The sequence below is a fragment of the Orycteropus afer genome, unplaced genomic scaffold (assembly GCF_000298275.1).
Source record: "Orycteropus afer afer isolate SDZICR_OR568_19922 unplaced genomic scaffold, OryAfe1.0 scaffold00062, whole genome shotgun sequence".
NCBI lineage: Eukaryota > Metazoa > Chordata > Mammalia > Tubulidentata > Orycteropodidae > Orycteropus > Orycteropus afer.
In genome coordinates, this window is record NW_006921649.1 from 5,996,450 (window position 1) to 6,015,220 (window position 18,771).

Sequence of the window (18,771 nt, forward strand, 5' to 3'; positions counted from 1 at the left end):
CTTATTTTTTGTGTTAAAATATGTATTACTTAAATATGCCTTGGCTTGTAGATGCTCCTCACATGGCATCTGTCTTCCCCTAGTGTGTGTGTGTCTGTGTCTGTTCTACTCTTTTCATAACTCAAGTGATTAGGTTTAGGATCCACCCTATACTGGTATGACTTCATTAACACAACAAAGAAAAACCCTGTTTCAAAATAGGATCACATCCACAGGTACAAGGGCCAGGAATTTAACACATACTTTTGGGGGCCACAATTCAATCCGTAACATGTGTGAATCTGCCTCACTCCCCCAGCTCCCACCCCCCATTTTTCTGACCTGAAGAATTGGGTGGGAATTCCTTGGCAGTGAGGGCCCCTGCAGACAGGCTTGAAGCAGGTACACTCAGTACCTGCTTTGCAGAACATGACCAAGCAGACACACCTGGCAAAGTCAATTTTCATAAATAGTAAAAGAAAAATTGCTATCACGTACTGAAGATGAACTGCACGCCAGGCAATGTGTTAAGAGTTTTACGTGAATTATCTCTTTCCACCCTCATAGCAGACATTGTTATCATCCCCATTTCACAGCTAAGAAAACTGAGACTCAGAGAAAGTTAAAACACTTGCCAAGTCTGGCTTTAGAACTACTACTAGCTCACTGCTTCCCACACTTGAATGTGTATCTGAATCACTGCAGGGCTTGTTTACACACAAATGGCTGGGCTCCATCCTGCAATTTCTAATTCAGTAGGTCCCCGGATCCTTAGCATTGGCTTCACTGGGAATTTATCAGAAATCCAAAGTCCAGGCCCCACCATCTGAATCAGTATCTGCATTTTAACCAGAGCCCCAGGTGATGCATGTGCACAAGTTTGAGAAGCAACTGTTTTCAATAGCATTGCCCTTAGACCTGGGTGAACCAGTTCATTCCAGCTTGGTCCCCTGATGAGAATCTGCCTTTCCATTTCAGATATACTGAAATGAAATCTACATTTTAACCAAAATCTATATTTATGTACACATAAGAATCACATGGGGATCTTAACTTGTTAATAGATTTTGATTCAGTGTATCTGGAGTAAAACAAAACAAAACCAAACTCACTGCCATCAAGCCAATCATAGTGACCCCCACTGAGTTTCCAACACTGTAAATCTTTACAGAAGTAGACTGCCTCATGTTTCTTCCTCTGAGTACTGAAGGGTTTGACCCACCAACCTTATATCTGGGGTAGAAATGCAAATTTTCAGCAGGGGATCGAGTTAGAATGAACTGATTCCAGGTCTTGTTTACATTGTAAAGAGATTGAGTGTCCACAGTCTCACTCAAAAAAAAAAAAAAAAAAAGGAAGAAGAAGAAGAAGAAAAAGAAAATCTCACTGCCATCAAGTTTATTCCAAATGTCTTAACTGCTATACTGCCAGAGCTCCTGGCAGTCTCATAGCTGGCTTTAAAAAAAAAAAAAAAAAAGGAATGGGATTTAGGCTGTCTAACTCATAAGATGAACCTGCCAAGTACCTGCTGGTGAGACAGCAGTGAACAAAGCACACCCTCTGTGTCTTCAGGAAGCTTCCATCCTCGTGAATCCCTAAACCAAACTGCTGCTGTCAAGAGCTGCTCCATAGAGTTTCCAAGACTCCAGAGAAGCATACTGCCACATCTTTTTCCCATGGAGCGGATGGATGGTGGATTCCAGTCACTGACCTTTTGGTTGGCAACTGATCACTTTAACCACTGCGCTACCAGGGCTCCTTCTCCTTCTGGATAATGGGACACAAATTATTTGAAAACTCCTCCTGATGCTTGAATCTCAATAAAATTGAAAAGCTACTTCTCTGTGGATGTGAGTGGCAGAATAGCTTACTGTGTACTGAGAAGAATTTAAATATTCATTACGTAACGAATGCCGTTGAGTCACTAAAAACAACAACAACTTAGACTTTTCTTAAGAACAGCTTAAGTACTTATCGATTGAGAACTTTTATAACTCTCAAAATGGAGGCATCCTCATATCTCTACAGGTATTTTAAATGAATTGAATTAATCATAGGCTTAAAAGTCTCTTGCGATCTTCGTTAACTTCCCTGGGTTTAATTAAAACATCTGTGCACTTTTAATTTATCGATTCATCCAACTCATATGTCATGTTTTTAACACACCCCAGCATGCTCTGCATCATTTTTAACCCGATTTCCACTTAACTAAAGCAATTAAATTCACCCCGGATTAATTAAAGCATCCATACTTTCGTGCTTAAGTCAACGTGTGCTTCTTTCCCCACATGGCTCCTGGATGTCAGAGATTTGACACACCTGATGAGTTTTTTTGTCCTTCTGGAAATTCTTCCCTGAATCGCTTTCTTGCTTATTAATGTGCCATTTGACAGAGCTGGAATGGGGAAGCTGGTGTACCTGAACTTTGGCCCTCTGAGCCAGGGATCCTGACCCCATCTGTCAGAATTTGTCCTGTTTCCTTTCTTCATGGGATTCCTGCTGGATTTTGCCTCCACTGAGACTAACTCAATTGTCTGAGTATTCTGGCAAGAGGAGGGGGGCTGTTGGGTCAGAGGTGATTATGAGGTCAGACTGGCTGGTGACCTTTGCATTTGCACTTTTGTAATTGCTCCATAGTCCTGCTTTCTAACTTCCTTCATCATTCTTCTCCCTACACAGACAATCCATGCTGCCCTGCCCACTGATAGATAGGAAAAACTAAGGTGCCCAGAGGGTCAAAAGTCTCCTCTGCTGGGCACATTGAATCAGAGAACTGTCCAATTACTGACAAATTAGCCTCCTGAAAGCTAGTTTGGATTTCTACTCTCAGCAATAGTGTTTGACAGAGTCTGGCATCCCTAGGTGGTACAAACAGTTAAGGTGTTTGGGTGCTAACAGAAATGTTCAGCTCAGAGCATTGAACTGGTTCATTCTGGTTCAATCCGCTGCTGAGAATGTGCATTTCCATGCCAGTTATACCGAACTGAGGAGACCTGGTGGTACAATGGTTAAACACTCAGCTGCTAACCAAAAGGTCAGCAGTTAGAACCTACAACCCACTCCTCGGGAGAAATATGCAGCAGCCTGCTTTTGTAAAGATTTACAGCCTCAGAAACTCTTTGGGGAAATTCTATTCTCTCCTATTTGTTGTTGTTGTTATGTGCCGTCGAGTCAAACCCGACTCATAGCGACCCCTCCTTGGGCTTCCGAGGCAGTATCACTACGGAAGTAGGATTGCCCAACCTTATAGGATTGCTATAAATCAGAATTCAAATTTAAGTTTGAGCCCACCCAGAGATGCCTCAGAAGAAAGTCCTGGAAATTTACTTCTGAAAAATTAGTCATTGAAAACCTTATGGAACACAGTCCTATGCTGACGCTATGGGGTTGCCATGAGTTGAGTTGATTTGACAGCCACTGATTTGTTGGTTTCTCCTCAGCCATGGCAGCTTTGGGTATTATCAGTCTTTTTCCTTTCTTCCAATCTGGTCAACCAAGAATTATTTCTCATTATTTTAGTCTACTAAATACTCAATTAACTCTTAATGAATTCTCTTTTTATACTTTTCTTGGCAACCTATATTGTTTCTGTTTATGGCCTTTGCCCAGGTTTTCATTCATGTGTCTCATTTTATTGATTTGTAAGAGCTGTATATATATATATCTCGCATATTGAATCTTATTCTGTAATATGTGTTAAAAATATTTCCTCCCAGGGTTGCTTCCTTCTTAGTTTTGTTTAGAGTGTCCTTTGTCATAGAGATTGAAATTTTTCAGCATCAGATTTGATCTTTCCTTTTTTCTTTCATGGTTTCTAGAATTTATGTCTTTTTACATGCTACCCTCCCCAAGAAAATAAAGTCAGTCTTCAATATTTTCTTCTAAATTTTTCTGGGAGTTTTTTTTCTATTTAGATATTTATAATAAAGGTCAAACTATTCTCTCTCAACTGAATTGTCAATTGCAGGGATCTAGCTATAATCAAACTCACCTTTTCTAACACCAAACTATTTTAAGTCACAGCTTAGGAAGGCAATGGGGGTAGTAGTTTTGGTTTCAAAGACATTGAACTTTTTTCCCCGTGATTCCATGACCCAGATATTACATCCTTAATGTTTCAGACAATTGAGGCTGCTGCTTTCTCTATGGCTGTTCCCTATCACCTGGCTGAGCTATTAGCCAGGGCTTTGAACTACTTCATTCAGTGCGACCCCTTGCTGAGAATTTGCCTTTCTACCCCAGATATACTGAATGAGAATCACCTGGGGCTCTTGTTAAACTGTAGATCCTTGGGGGATCCTGTTAAAATGTAGATTTTTCACTTAGTGTATCAGGGATGCAAAAGTAAATTCTCAAAACAGGGTGTCAAAACAGAATGAACTGATTCTAAACCCTGCTATTAACACATAAGTTTTTGTTGTTGTTTCAGTTGCCTTCAAGTCAGCTTCAACTAGTAAACACCCGATATGGTGGTCCCATGTATAATAGAACAAAACATTGTGGCACAGGACCAGGAAATGTTTTGTTCTGTTATACATAAGACCACCACATAAGGTCTCCATTAGTTGAAGCTGACTTCAAGCCAACTACGAGAGCTCTGTTAGTGTAGTGGATAAGGCACTTGACTGTTAACTGGAAGGTCAACAGTTCAAACTGACCAGCTGCTCTGTGGAAGGAAGACAGGATGATCTACTTCCATAAAGATTTACAGCCTCGGAAACCCAATGGGGGTCGCTATGAGTTGGGTCTGACTCCACGGCACCTAACAACAATGAGTTGGAAATGACTTGATGATAGTGAGTTTGGTTTAGGTTCTTTTTATGCCACATTCATAATCATTTGTATGTTTGAATCCACTGTTGTGGTTCTTGTATCAATACATCTCATTGAGTGTTTCCCTGATTTATTCTAACCCTCTACTTTACCAAAGAGATTGGTCTTTCCTGATGCATCCAATAGTGAGCCAAAGTCTCATCATCCTCGTTCCTAAGAAACATTCTGGTTGCATTTCTTCTAAGATTGACATGTTTCTTCTTTTGGCAATCCATGGAATATTCAATATTCTTCACCAATACCACAGTTCAAATACATTAATTCTTCTGTCTTTCTTTTTCATTATCCCACTTTTGCAAGCAAATAGATTATTATTTATTGACTAGCTAGAAGGTAAGGCAACCCGTTGTTAGTGCTGTTTTGACAATTTACCTCGGCTCCTAGATTCAAGTATTCTCATATCTCTTTTCCAAAGGGGTTTTAAATAAGATTGCAAATAATTTTTCTAAAGGCATATTATTTAAAATTCCCCTCTGCACATCTAGCCCAGCCCAGAATTGATTTGTCAAGATGTGGCCATTTTCCCTCTGCTTTTATGTTCGTCCTATTCAGTGACCTTTTCTCCCAGCATTCTTTCAACCGCAAGTTCCATAGAAGTTGTTTTATTTAAAACAGCTACTACAACTGCCTTGTCCTGTTACTACTTCCCATAGAGTAAATAATATTGATAATTCATCTCATTCCTTACAGAAAACTTTAAGGAAGGGAGAGGGGGAAGGAAAAAAAAAAAAAAAAACCCCAAGCTCCAGCTTGATCATTAAAATGAGCTTTACACCATTTAGGTGAATCTAAATTGTGTCATTTTTTTGTCAGTTAACTTGTCAGTCGTTAGTGGCAGCAGTAATTTATTTTTCTTCTGCAGGAGTCTTAGGGCTTCCATTTACTAGATTTAGTGAAATAGGAATAGTCACTTTGTACAAACATTTTAATTAATTTTGAGTAGAAGCTTGAATGCGCTATGTTCTGCTCCCGTAAGCCTTAGGAGCCCTGCTGGCAGAGCAGTTAAGCCCTTGGCAGCTAACCTAAAGGTAGGCAGTTTGAACCCACCCAGTGGCTCCACAGAAGAAAGGGGCTGGTGATATGCTCCCATAAAGATTACAGCCTAGGAAACCCTATGGGGCAGTTCTACTTTATCACATGGGCTCACTATGAATAAAATTCAACTCAATAGCACACAACAACAAGCCTTAGAAAGAGATAAAGTGGCATAAAACACTCCACATGTAATTCCTGACCAGGTGATTCAAGACCACCTCCTGTTACAGTTAGAGAAGAATGGATGGCGGAGAAAATGATAATCAAATGATTAGATATTCTTGTAGTGTCCATGCTGGTAGCCCATGGTGTGTGTTGGGGGAGGGTGCAAGAAACGGGGTTCAGACATACTGAATTTTTAATTTTATTAATCCTTGAAGTCAGATTGAAGATTCAGTTTAAAATTTAATGAGAGAACATCTGCTACTTGCATTGTAGGTGTCAACTACTGTTTTGACTATTTTACATGTTCTCATTTAATTTTCCTATCAACTCTGAGTTATTGTTGTTAGGTGCTGTCATGGATTGAATTGTGCCCCCTAAAATTATGTCCCAACTTGGCTGGCCCATGATTCTCAATGGTTTGGCAGTTATGGAATGTTGTAATCATCCCCCATGATGTGATCAGCCAATCGGCTGTAAGGGAATTAGGGTGGGTAGCAATACCCTTACTCAGGTCACAGCCTGAGTAAGAGGAGTTTCCCTGGGGTGTGGCTTGCATCATCTTTTATCTAACAAGAGATAAAAGGGGAGAGAAGCAGGCAAAGAGAGGAACCTCACTACCACCAAGAAAGAAGAACCAGAAGTGGAGTGTGTCCTTTGGAGCCAGGGTACCTGCTCTAAGAGCTCCTAGACACATGGGAAGATTGATGACAAGACTCATGGAGATCTCCAAGAAATGTTGGGCCCACAGATGTTGGAAGGAGACAAGAACCTTTCCCCAGAGCCAACAGAAAGAGAAAGACTTCCCTTAGAGCTGGCACCCTAGCTTGGACTTCTAGCTTCTGAAACTATGAAAGAATATATTTCTGTTTGTTAAAGACATACACTTGTGGTATTTCTTTTATGGCATCACTAGATTAACTAAGACAGGTGCTGTCTGTTCATTTCCAACCCATAGTGACCTGATGTACAACAGAATGAAACACTGCCTGGTCCTGCTCTGTCCTCACAATCATTGCTATGGTGGAGCCCATTGTTGCACAGCCACTTTGTCAGGCTGTCTTGCTCAGGGTATTCCTCTTTTTCACTGACCCTCTACTTTACCAAGTGTGGTAGTTATGTTTGTGTGTCAACTTGGCTGGGCCTGGTTGAGTGGTTGGGCAGCTGGTGGTAGTTATTCCCCATGATGAGACTGGCAATCAGCTCCATGGTGGGATCTACAACAAGCAGCTGAGTAGCTACCTTTGGGATGTGGTCTGCTTCCTGTATATAAGTAATCTTGGGAATGGTCTCTAGCTTATGGCACCTTGACCCCTGCATGTAGCCATGTCATTGTTCAGCAGGCTGCCATGCTCTGCCGGCCTTCGGACTTAAAATGGACTTGAATTAATGGTGTGCCATGTGATTTGGTAATATCAGGACTGTGCCTTATTACTGTCAACCTTGGACTTGGCAGCCTCAGCAGCCAGCAGCTGTCTGATTGAAGAAAAGCCTCTAGCTTCAGTGGGCCGAGAGCTGGAGGTAGAGCTGAAGCCCAAGGCTGAGGGGCTTTCACCCAGCCCCTAGAGCCTGGCACTTTGAACTTGGACTTAAAGCCTCCAAATTGTAAGAATAAACTCCTGTTTGTTAAGGCCATCCCCTTTGTGGTATATTCCTGTCAGAGCTGCACTAAGTAACCAGAACACCAAGCACGATGTCCTTCTCCAAGATCGGCCCATCCTGATAACATGTCCAACATATATAAGATGAAGTCTCACCATCCTCACTTCTCAGAAGCCTTCTGGCTATAATTATTCCAACACAGATTTGTTCATTCTTCTGGCAATCCACAGTATATTCAGTATTCTTCACCAACATCATAATTCAAAGACATCAATTCTTCTTCAGTCCTCCTTATTCATTGTCCAGCTTTCACATTCATAAGAACAATTGAAAATACCATGGCTTGGGTCAGGCACACCTTGTTGTTGTTATGTGCTGTCAAGTCTGGTGGGTTTGAACCACCAACTTTCTGATTAGCAGTCAAGTGCCTTAGACACTATGCTACCAGAGCTGCTTTTCACACCTTAGTCCTCAAAATGTTATCTTCACTGTTTAAATATATTTATTTAGCCATTTCTTTAAATAAATAAATATGTGATTTGGGTGAAAGTTTACAGAGAAAATTGGTTTTCCATCTTTTAATACTTTAAAGAGGTCTTTTGCAGCAGATTTGCTCACTGCAATGCATCATTTGATTTCTTGACTGCTGCTTCCATGGTCATTGATTGTGGATCCAAGTAAAATTAAAACCTTAACAACTTCAATCTTTTCTTTATTTATCATGATGTTGCTTATTGGATTTGTGAGGGGTTTTTTTGTTGTTGTTGTTTGCTTTTGTTTCTTAATGCTGAGGTGTTATCCCATACTGAAGGCTGTAGTCTTTCATCTTCATCAGTAAGTGCTTCAAGTCCTTCACTTCTTTCAGCAAGCAAGGTTTTTATCGTCTGCATATCACAAGTTGTTAGTGACTCTTCCCCCAATCCTGATGATGGATTCTTCTTCATGTAGTCCAGCTTCTCAGATTATTTGCTCAGCATATAGATTAAATAAGTATGGTGAAAGGATACAACCCCTACACACACCCTTCCTGATTTGAAACTATGCAGTATCCCCTTGGTCTGTTCAAATTACTGCCTCTTGATCCATGTACAGATTCCACATGAGCACAATTCCCATTCTTCCCAACATTATCCATAATTTGTTATAATCCACATAGTCGAATGCCTTTGCATAGTCAATAAAATACAGATAAACATCTTTCTGATATTCTTTGCTTTCTGCTAAGATCTATCTTACATCAGAAATTATGTCCCCCTTTTCATGTCCTCTTCTGAATCCAGTTTGAATTTCTGGCAGTTCCTTGTCCATATACTGCTACAAACATTTCTGAATTTTCTTCAGCAAAACTTTACTTGTGTTTGATATTAATGATATTGTTCAATAATTTCCTCACTCTATTGAATCACCTTTCTTTAGAATGGGCAAAAATATGGATATCTTCCAGTCTTTTGACCAGGTAGCTGTTCTTCCAAATTTCCTGGCATAGATGAGTGAGCAATTCCAGTATTTAATTCAACAGAATCATCTCAACTGATATTCCATCAATTCCTTATTTTTCACCAATTCCATCAGTGCAGCTTAGATTTCTTTCTACAGTACTATTGGTTCTTGATCATATACTACCTCCTGAAATGCTTGAACATCTACCAATTCTTTTTGGTGCAGTAACTCTGTTTATTCTTTTCATCTTTTGATGCTTCCTGTGTCATTCAGGAAATTGTTTGAGAGAAAATTATAATTGCCCCATTTTTTGAGGAGAAAACTAAGTATTAGAGAACTTCAGCAAGTTGGGGGCCAGGCTTTGAACCTAGGTCTTTCTAACCCTAAAATCCTCTCTTTCTACTTGTACTCCATATTACTTCTTAGTGAGGAGTCTTCACTCAGCTCACAGTGACCTTTATGTCTAACAGAACAAAATATTGCATAGTCCTGCACCATTTTCATGATCATTGGTATGTTTGAATCCCTTGTTCCAGCTACTGTGTCAAGTCATCTCATTGAGGTTTTCCCTCATTTTACTATAACCTGTCATAAATTATATATATATACACACACACACACACACACACACACACACACACACATTTATTGATAGTAAAAATATAAGAAGGGTTATTAATTCAGTCCCTAATTCACATCCAGCCTCTAGGCTGAGGATCAGGCTAAGCCTCACATAGGTGATGTTCTGGGTTGAGTTATATCTAAGAATGAATCAGTTACCCTGAGAGAAGGTGCTCTCTGCACAGGTTAGCCCGGCAACCTGTGGCACTCACTTGGCATTTATCAACACTCTCTTTGTTCTGCTAGCAAATGAATTTATAGGAGAGCCTCATTCCTCTAATTGGCTTTCCTTCCACTTTTTTAGGTGGCATCAGCCCACCCCATCAAGGGCTTTCCAGCAAGTGAGCATCACAGCATCTTGCCTTTTTGCCCATACTCCTGGGGAACAGGTAGCAAACGTATTGAAGGAAGGCTGCATTTGACATGTGGAGAACTTTCTGACCTAACTACTTTCCATTTATTTTCCCTGAGTAATTTAAGTAGGTCACATTTTAAACTTTATGTACCAGACAGCTAATTTTAAATAAAACCCATTCTTACCTTCTGGTCAATCCTTATTTTTTCCCCCATTTGGAGTTTATGCAGAAAAGAGATGGTTTTTAATATGAATAAAGAAAAATAAAAGGGACCAGTTTTGCTGGTCTGATAGAGCCTGGTGGAACCCCTGAGACTATGGCCCCTAGCTGCCCTTCAGGTCTGGAATTGAACCCATTCCTATGCCTTCCAGCCAAACAAAAGATAGGCATATGAGGTGAACATTTACATTAGGTAGTTACACTCCTTGGAGCAATCAATCATGGGAGAATAGAAGAACTGTGTATGCACAGAGAGACAGTTCAGGGGGCAGGAGTGCATGGTAGGGAAGGACACAGGGAAGAGGTAATTTGAGGGAGGAAGTGGGAAGAGAGCTGTTGCATTGTGGGAAACTGCAGTCAATGTCATGTGCCCAAGTATATGTGAGCTGCTGTATGGAAAATGAATTTGCTCTATAAACTTTCACCCAAACCACAATAAAAATTAAAATAAAATAACAATAATCCTAACCATATTTTACCAGTTAATAAAGACAATAATTATTTCTTTCCTACTCCCTACTCTCCACCATAAGACAGTGTTGGTTCAGTGGTAGAAATCTCACCTCCATGTGGGAGACCCAGATTAGATACCCAACCAGTTCACCTCATGGGCAGCCACCACCCGTCTGTCAGTGGAGATTGTCATGTTGCTCTGATGCTGAACAGGTTTCAGCAGAGCTTCCAGGCTAAGACAGATGAGGAAGAAAGGCTTGGTGATCTACTTCTGAAGATCAACCAATGGAAACCCTATGTGTCACAATGGTCCAATCTGCAACCAATCACGGAGATGACCCAGGACTGGGTAGCATTTCATTCTGTTGTGCAAGGACTCACCGAGAGTCAGAGGCCAAACTGAGGGGGTCATATGTGCAATAGGAGTCCCTGTGGTAGTGATTTGATTATGGAACTTTCACTGCCACCCACAACAGTTTATCAGATGTATAATCCTCATTTCAGAATCAGTTCTTGGAAGTTCATCTGATCTGACATTGTGTAGCCAAATTTATCATTGCTTTCTTATTTCAATGTGTAGGGTGGGAATAGGGAGAAAAATGATGCTGATTCTAGTCTTCCCACCCAGTGTTACCTCTAATTTTACCTAGATCAGAAATGACAAGTAGGTTTTCTCTTAAATGCCAACTTGGAGATCTTAGGCTGGGCACTGTTTTGAAGGTTTCAAGACTTTGGGTGAAGAGGTATAAGATCTGTGATCAACTGATGATGTCTGCAGAGGTGCAGGAAGGGAGAATGGTAGTTCATGCATACAAATGTGCCATCTCTGACCTAGAGTTTAACATGAGTCTCCTGAAGAACTGACATGAAGCATATTTACCCTGTCTTCCAAGTCCTCTCAAAACTTTGAGAAAGCCAATGATTTCTCATAATGGTTCATACTGGTACAGTTGCTAATTTGAATGTTGATGACCCTGAGTTCTAAGCTCTTTCCTCCAGCTTCTTTTAGACAACCAGCAACTGTAGCAAACCTGTATAGATCTGCTTAAGCAGATGAGAGTAAGAATTCTACTAAGAATGTTATCCCAATAGTTTTTACAACTATCCTTTTATAAAACATCTGTACTGCAACCATTGATATGCTGTTATATTAGGTTAGTTGTCAATTAACGTAAAACATGAACTTTCCCATGTTGGGTAACATGTGGGGAAGGCATTGTGTATGCAACATAAGGCTCACGCCAAAATTTATTCTTTCCTTTTTATTTATAAAGATTATTTAGAGCTCTCTCATATTTCTACCACTTGGGAAGCCCTGAATATCAGGAACATGGGAGAAATAATCAATTGTGATGAATACAGCACTGGAAAGAAATCAACAATGATGACCATAGTCCTGTCCTTGAGAAGCTTACCATATCTTTGAGAAATGAGACATTCACAGAAGAAAAGTAAATTACTGTAAAATTTAAATAGAAATATGACCACAAATGGAAGTTATAAGGCAAGGTGTGGCAATTGATTAGGGTAGAGTGACAGGATTAGATTTGCAATAGCTTCATAAGGCAGGGTGATCACTCAGGTTGTACTCAAATTTTCCAAATCACTGATTACAGCAGGGGTCACTGGGCCATCTACTGTGGTTATTTCTGAAAGTCTGTGAATGCCAGCCTGGGGCAATACCATAATTTGGGGGCCAAATTAGAAGCCAGATTAACATAGATTTGAAATTAAATTCTTTACAAATTCATGCTGAAGTGAAAAGCCAAAGCCTAGTGGTGTCCCCTAAAATTCCTTTTTTTTTTCTTTTAAACTGTGAGTTGGGTGAATATGTACAGAGCAAATTCACTTTCCATATAGCACTTCATACACATTTTGTTTCATGACATTGATTGCGACCTCCGTAACCCTCAAATTCAGTCTTGATAAACTCTTTTGTTGTTGTTGTTGTTAGGTTCTGTCAAGTCAATTTTGTCTCATAGACAACCCAAGTGACAGAGTAGAACTGCCCACTAGGGTTTTCTCAAGTGTAATCTTTACAGGAGCAGATTACCAAGGCTTTATTGTGTAGAGCTGCTGGGGGGGTTTGGACTGCCATCTTTTCAGTTATCAGCCTAGAACTTAACCATTGCACCACCAGGGCTCCTCTGATGAACTATAAAAGGGAAAATTGGGGCCAAACCAGTGAAAATTATAGGCAATTCACATGCAACAACTCCTACTGATTCTCAGTCCTTCTCCTCATCAAAACATGCAAGAAGGCCCCAGCTGAGACTTAAACTACTGGAGATTTCTTATCTTCAGCCTGTACTCTCCCTTCCTTTGTGATGGACATAAACTTATGAGGAATCATCTAATCCTGTGGGTGTACTGTCAGCAGCAAAATAGATCCTCATCCCCATTACTAACCATAATTGTCAACAGTAAAATCAATGTAACTTAGTTATGGGCACAACTTTGGACTCAGGCCAACATGATGTTCAATCAAGTTTCCTCTCTTAGCCTCATCTGTAAAGTGGGGATGATGATTCCAGCATCTGCCTTATAGGGTGATAGTGAAGGTTAAATAATAACGTGTGCATAAAGTGTTCTATGCTGTTTCTGGCACATACCAGTGGCTGTGGAGTCTCTTCCAATTCATGGCAACCCCTTGTGTGTCAGAGTAGAATTGTGTGCTGTAGGGTTTTCAATGGCCAATTTGTTGGAAGCAGATTGCCAGGCATTTTGTCTGAAGTGCCTCTGGGTGAACTGGAACTTCCAAATGTTCGGTAAGCAGCCAAGCATGTTAACTGCTTGTACCACCCAGCAACTCCTGTACTTGGTACATCATAAACATTGCCGCAGCTGCTAATGCTGTTGGTAGCATTTTTATTGTGGTTGTGCTTATTGATGCTGTTTCTTATTTGAAGACAGCTCTGTGCTCCCATGGCCAAAGTCCCCAGCTAGGTGGGTGGTTAGCCTGACAAAGCCCCTCAGACCCTGGCCCCTTGTGACCTGGTGCTTTCTCTTTGGTCTTCACAGCTGCCTGCCCTGTCCTGTGCAGCGGGAATGGACAATACTCTAAAGGGACGTGCCAGTGCTACAGTGGCTGGAAAGGCGCAGAATGCGATGTGCCCCTGAATCAGTGCATCGATCCTTCCTGTGGGGGCCATGGCTCCTGCATTGATGGGAACTGTGTCTGCTCTGCTGGCTACAAAGGCGAGCACTGTGAGGAAGGTAAGCACTGCAGGGCCTGCCAGGCAGTGGGCAGGTAAAAAACAAAACCAAATCCATTACCACTGAAGTGATTCCAACTCATAGGGACCCAATAGGACAGAGGAGAACTACCCCCATAGAGTTTCCAAGTCTGTAACTGTTTACAAAAGCAGACTGCCTCATCTTTCTCCTGCAGATTGGCTGGTGGGTTTGAACCACCGATCTTTCAGTTAGCAGCCAGGTACTTTAACCATCGCAGGAGGTGTTTATTTGTAGGGCCCAAACTTTGCTAATGAGCCCAGTCTCAGGATCTATGTTTTACACGGAAGCTTCTACATTTTGCACAGAAAACTTCAGGCACCTCGACTTTGATGGCTTCTTAAGTTATAGAACAGAAAAAGCCTGTGGAGATGGTTCTGGAATGAATGTTTGGTTTCACTCTCCTTTATAGATACAAATTCCTTTTTCCTTCTTTATTTTTCTCTTTAAATTATGTTCTCTCCCTTTCAGTCTTTTTTCCTCTCCTCCTTCTCTTCCTTTTCCTTCTTTTCTTCTTTTTCTCCCTTCACTTTTCTCCCTCTTTTCTTCTGCTTTATCTAAAGTTCCTCTGCATTAGCAATTGTTAAAGCTTTGTAGAGAAAACAGAAACAAGAATTCCCAACCTCTCTATCTCCCTCAAGTTGTTTTATACTCTTCCTGGTCATCTAAGACCTATGTACTCAAACTAACTGTCATCGAGTCAGATCCAACCCATAGTGACCCCTCTTTGGGTTTCCAAAGTGGTATCACTATGGAAGTAGATTGCCCAACCTTCCTTCCAAGGAGTGGCTGGTGGGTTTGAACCACCAGCCTTCTGGGTAGCAGTCAAATGCCTTAGACACTATGCCACCAGAGCTCCCAAGACCTATATGTTTTTGTTGTTATGTGCCATCAAGTTGGACCCAATTCATAGCGACCCTCCTTAGGTTTCTGAAGCAGTATCACTACAGAAGTAGATTGACCAACCTTTCTTCCAAGGAGTGGCTGGTGGGTTTGAACTGCCAGCCTTCTGGGTAGCAGTCATATACCTTTGGCACTATGCCACCAGAGCTCCCAAGATCTGTATAGGCCTATGTAAATATTTTAGCAAAAATTAATATCACTAGAGAGCAGGCAGGCTATAAAGACTATAGATATCCCTATCACTTACAGACATCATCAAGGCAAGATATTCCTGGTTGCCGAAAATCACATAAAATAGAGTGGGGTTACTTAGGAGCTTGCTGAAGCTGATCACAGTGGTCCGATCTACAACCAAACAGTATTTTCCTCCATTGTGCATCGGATCACTATGAGTCCAAGGCCAACTGGACAGCAACTAACAACAACAAATAACACAAATGTAAGTGGCCTCAAGCACAATGGGTAAAAGTCAGGAGATAGAAAAAACTAAATCCAACCTGACTAAATACTATCAGAGATCAGGCTTGGCAATGAAGAGGGGATGACGTGGGGAGGGAGTGATGCAGGAGACAGAGAGGAAGAATATCTCTCCAGATGTGAAAACATCTCTAACTAGTCCTAGTTACTCTAGTTAGTTCTTTCAGAAGAGTAATTTTGTAAAAGGGTGTTGGGACCAAGTTGTGGTACCCATAGGGCAAGGGAAACTCAGCCAAATTTCTATCAACCTTCTCCCTCTGTGTTTGCCCTTACAGAAGATGGTTTCAAGTCATTCATTATTGTTTCTCCTCATACACAGAATCAACCACCACTGGTAGAAAGATAAGAACCTAGGCCCCCTAGGCCTATTGCCCACTCCTCAGTCTTTGAACTGGCTCCATCACTGCCATCCAGCTGAGCCAAGGTCCTGCCACTGAGCCCATCTCCCAGTGAAACAGTCCCATGTAACTCAAACAGCCTTTCTTCACCATGTACTCAGTAAGAAAGAAGTCTCAACTCACCCAAAAAACTAAGGGGAGAAGTGAAACCCATAGCCTGCTCTGTATGAGAGAGCTCAAGGTGACCACCCAGGATGTCTACAAAGAATAGGGCCTATTGGAGCCCTATGCTAGTTTTTCCTCTCAGCTTCTCACAACCAAACTGACCATAGGCTGGGCCCCTCTTACTGATGAAGTAAGATCTCTGGTTCTATACTGCATAGTAGATAGTCAAAAACAAAACCAAACTCACAGTGACCTCTAATGTGTTTCCAAGGCTATAAATCTTTACAGAAGCAAACTGCCCATCTTTCTTCCATGGAGAAACTAGTGGGTTCAAATCTTTTGGCTAGCAACCAATGCCTTAACCACTATACAACTGGAGCTCCTTACAGTAGATACTAGTGGGTCCCTTTTCCTATTACATTAGATTATGGATCTCCGGGGTTTTATGCAAAATAAGTAATAATTACAGCCTCACCACAAAAGAATGACACAGGTTCATCCCTAGACATATGCTTTCCTTGTGAAGTCTCCTGTTTCATCATTTTAAGGAGTCTCTGGGTGGAACAAAAGTTGGACACTCAAGTCCACCCAGAGGCATGATACAAATTTATTGTATCCTTTTTCCAGATACAGTATAAAGAAAGGCCTGGCAAATGACTTCTAAAAAATCAGCCATTGAAAACCTGTTGGAGCACAGTTCTACTTTGACACATGGGTTCACCATGAGTCAGAATCAACTTGATGGCAACTAGTTATATTTTCTCAAACTATGAGAACAAAAGAAGCTCTGGAGGCACAGTGCCTAAGGCATTTGACTGCTAACCAGAAGGCTGGCGGTTCAAACCCACCAGCCACTCCTCAGAAGGAAGGTTGGGCCATCTACTAACGTAGTGATACTGCCTCAGAAACCCAAGGAGGTGTTGCTATGAGTCAGGTCTGACTCCACGACTGTGTGTGTGTATGACATCAAATAGTCAGCTTCCACGACATAATTCTACTAAGATTTTTCAATATATCAGTGGTAATGCCCTTAATGGGACCCAGAAGTCTGACCCCTAGATCTTCACTTGCTCAATTCCATATTTTTTTTTCCTCCATTTTAAAAGGTAGCCTCCCTGTGTCTGCATCATAAAACTAAATTGGGAGTTTGGATGGAGGAAATACTGATTTAATAACCCTGCTTGAAAGGTTAAAGTTCTTAAAGATAAATGGATTGCAGGAGGCAAAGCTGCTTTCGCTGAAAACATGGGAGAGGCCAATAATATGACAAGAAAGGTTAAAACGACCTTTTGCATACATCATTGGGCACAAAGAAAGTGCTAGAGCAATGACATTGCCAGTCTTAGAATTTTTCTCTCCACTAAAGATTGTACACATAAGTATGAGCGGAATTTCAAGTGACTCCTCTTTTACTATCCCCACCAGTCTTATTTAAATTTTCAGAATGAATTAACCATCCAACAAAATAAGTATACCACGTGGATCATTATGAAAGGATGAAATCTCCTCTATTGATTTCTGCTACCCAAAAAGAATGAACCGAAGTGATTCATATGCTGTTTTCAAAATAGGAAATTGAATCACAAAGTCTGGATCAGCAGTTTTTCTTCCATTTAGCTTTTTTATTTCTGATATTCATCACAGTCATAATGTTCAAATAATTTACCTGAAATGGCCAAGGCTATGAAATCAATAGTTGCCATCCTGTGTTTCTGCTGCATAAACATTGTTGTACTATTAACAAATTTGCACAAGAAAATGAAAGGACTTATTTAAGAGGTTTCATTCAGTGATGTCTGGGGGAGTGGGAAGGTGATGAGAGAGGAATTGACATATTAGTTTAAGTCAGCCATGTTTTCATGTCAGTTTCATGGTTGAGTCATTTTTCAATGACATTTAACTTCATAAATGTAATTCATGGTTCTTCGGGGGTTTATAGTACATATTGTTTGTAAAACTCCTTGACCTCCTTTTTTATCCTTAGGGATAGAAATTGCATTCACAACCCTTTTTTGTCAAACCTACAGAGGGCCCAAGACTAAATGAGTTCTAATGATTTCAGCTGCCAGGGGGCTGGTGTTTCAAGGCACATGGTACTTAGCTAGTAAAGGCCACTGTCCCCCTTTTAAGTATAACACCATTTCTATTTATAAAGCTTCGTAAAATGCCATAGTCCCTCCTGCCTGCTAAAGACTCCAAGGAGGTAGCCACAAGACCATCTTATGAAATTGGAACCAAATTTAAAATTCATAGTGAAACTGCCCCTCTTAAAGTCTGAATTTAGTTATTCCATCTGCTGCTGTAATTATGTGGCACCAGGGGCATATTTACTAGTATCACTGACCAGAGAAAGGAGTAGCTCATATTTCTAGATATAATAAATGGTCTTTTTGATGGCATTCTAGTACTGGGCTAATAAATTTCGTGGAATTTTCTCCTGCCTTCATACTATAATTCAGAATAGCAAAGAGCTAATTTATCTGGAAGAAAAATGCCATTTTCCTTTTTGCCTTTTGGTATGTTGCTTTTTATTTATTATTTCATCTTTTAGGGGAAAAAAATATAATTTTGAAAGCTTCTCACCATTGGCATCTTGCCAAACATTTTAAATGGGAGCTCTGGTAGTGTAGTGCCTAAGGCACCTGACTGCTAATCAGAAGGCTGACGGTTCAAACCCACAAAGCAGTGCAAAAAGGGAAAGACCCTCAAAGAGATGGATTAACACAGTGGCTGTGACAATGGGCTTAAGCACGGCATCAATTGTGAGGATGGTATAGTGGTATAGGACTGGGCAGTATTTTGTTCTGTTGTATATAGGGTCGCTATGAGTTGAAACCTACCTGAGGGCACCTCAGAACAACATAATAACAACATATATATATATATATATATATAAGCTCTGGTAGTATAGTGGCTAAGGCACTTGGCTGCTAACCAGAAGGCTGGCGGTTCAA

General features: G+C 40.8%; 1 protein-coding gene across 1 annotated transcript in view; it reads left to right on the forward strand.

The window, feature by feature from the left end:
- Positions 1–18,771, forward strand: part of TENM2 (teneurin transmembrane protein 2) — a 1,334,042-nt gene that overhangs the window by 1,139,360 nt on the left and 175,911 nt on the right. Inside the window, exon 10 of the mRNA XM_042780802.1 lies at positions 13,722–13,916. Within this exon, the coding sequence (XP_042636736.1) occupies positions 13,722–13,916 (195 nt within the window). The remainder of the gene's footprint in view (positions 1–13,721; positions 13,917–18,771) is intronic.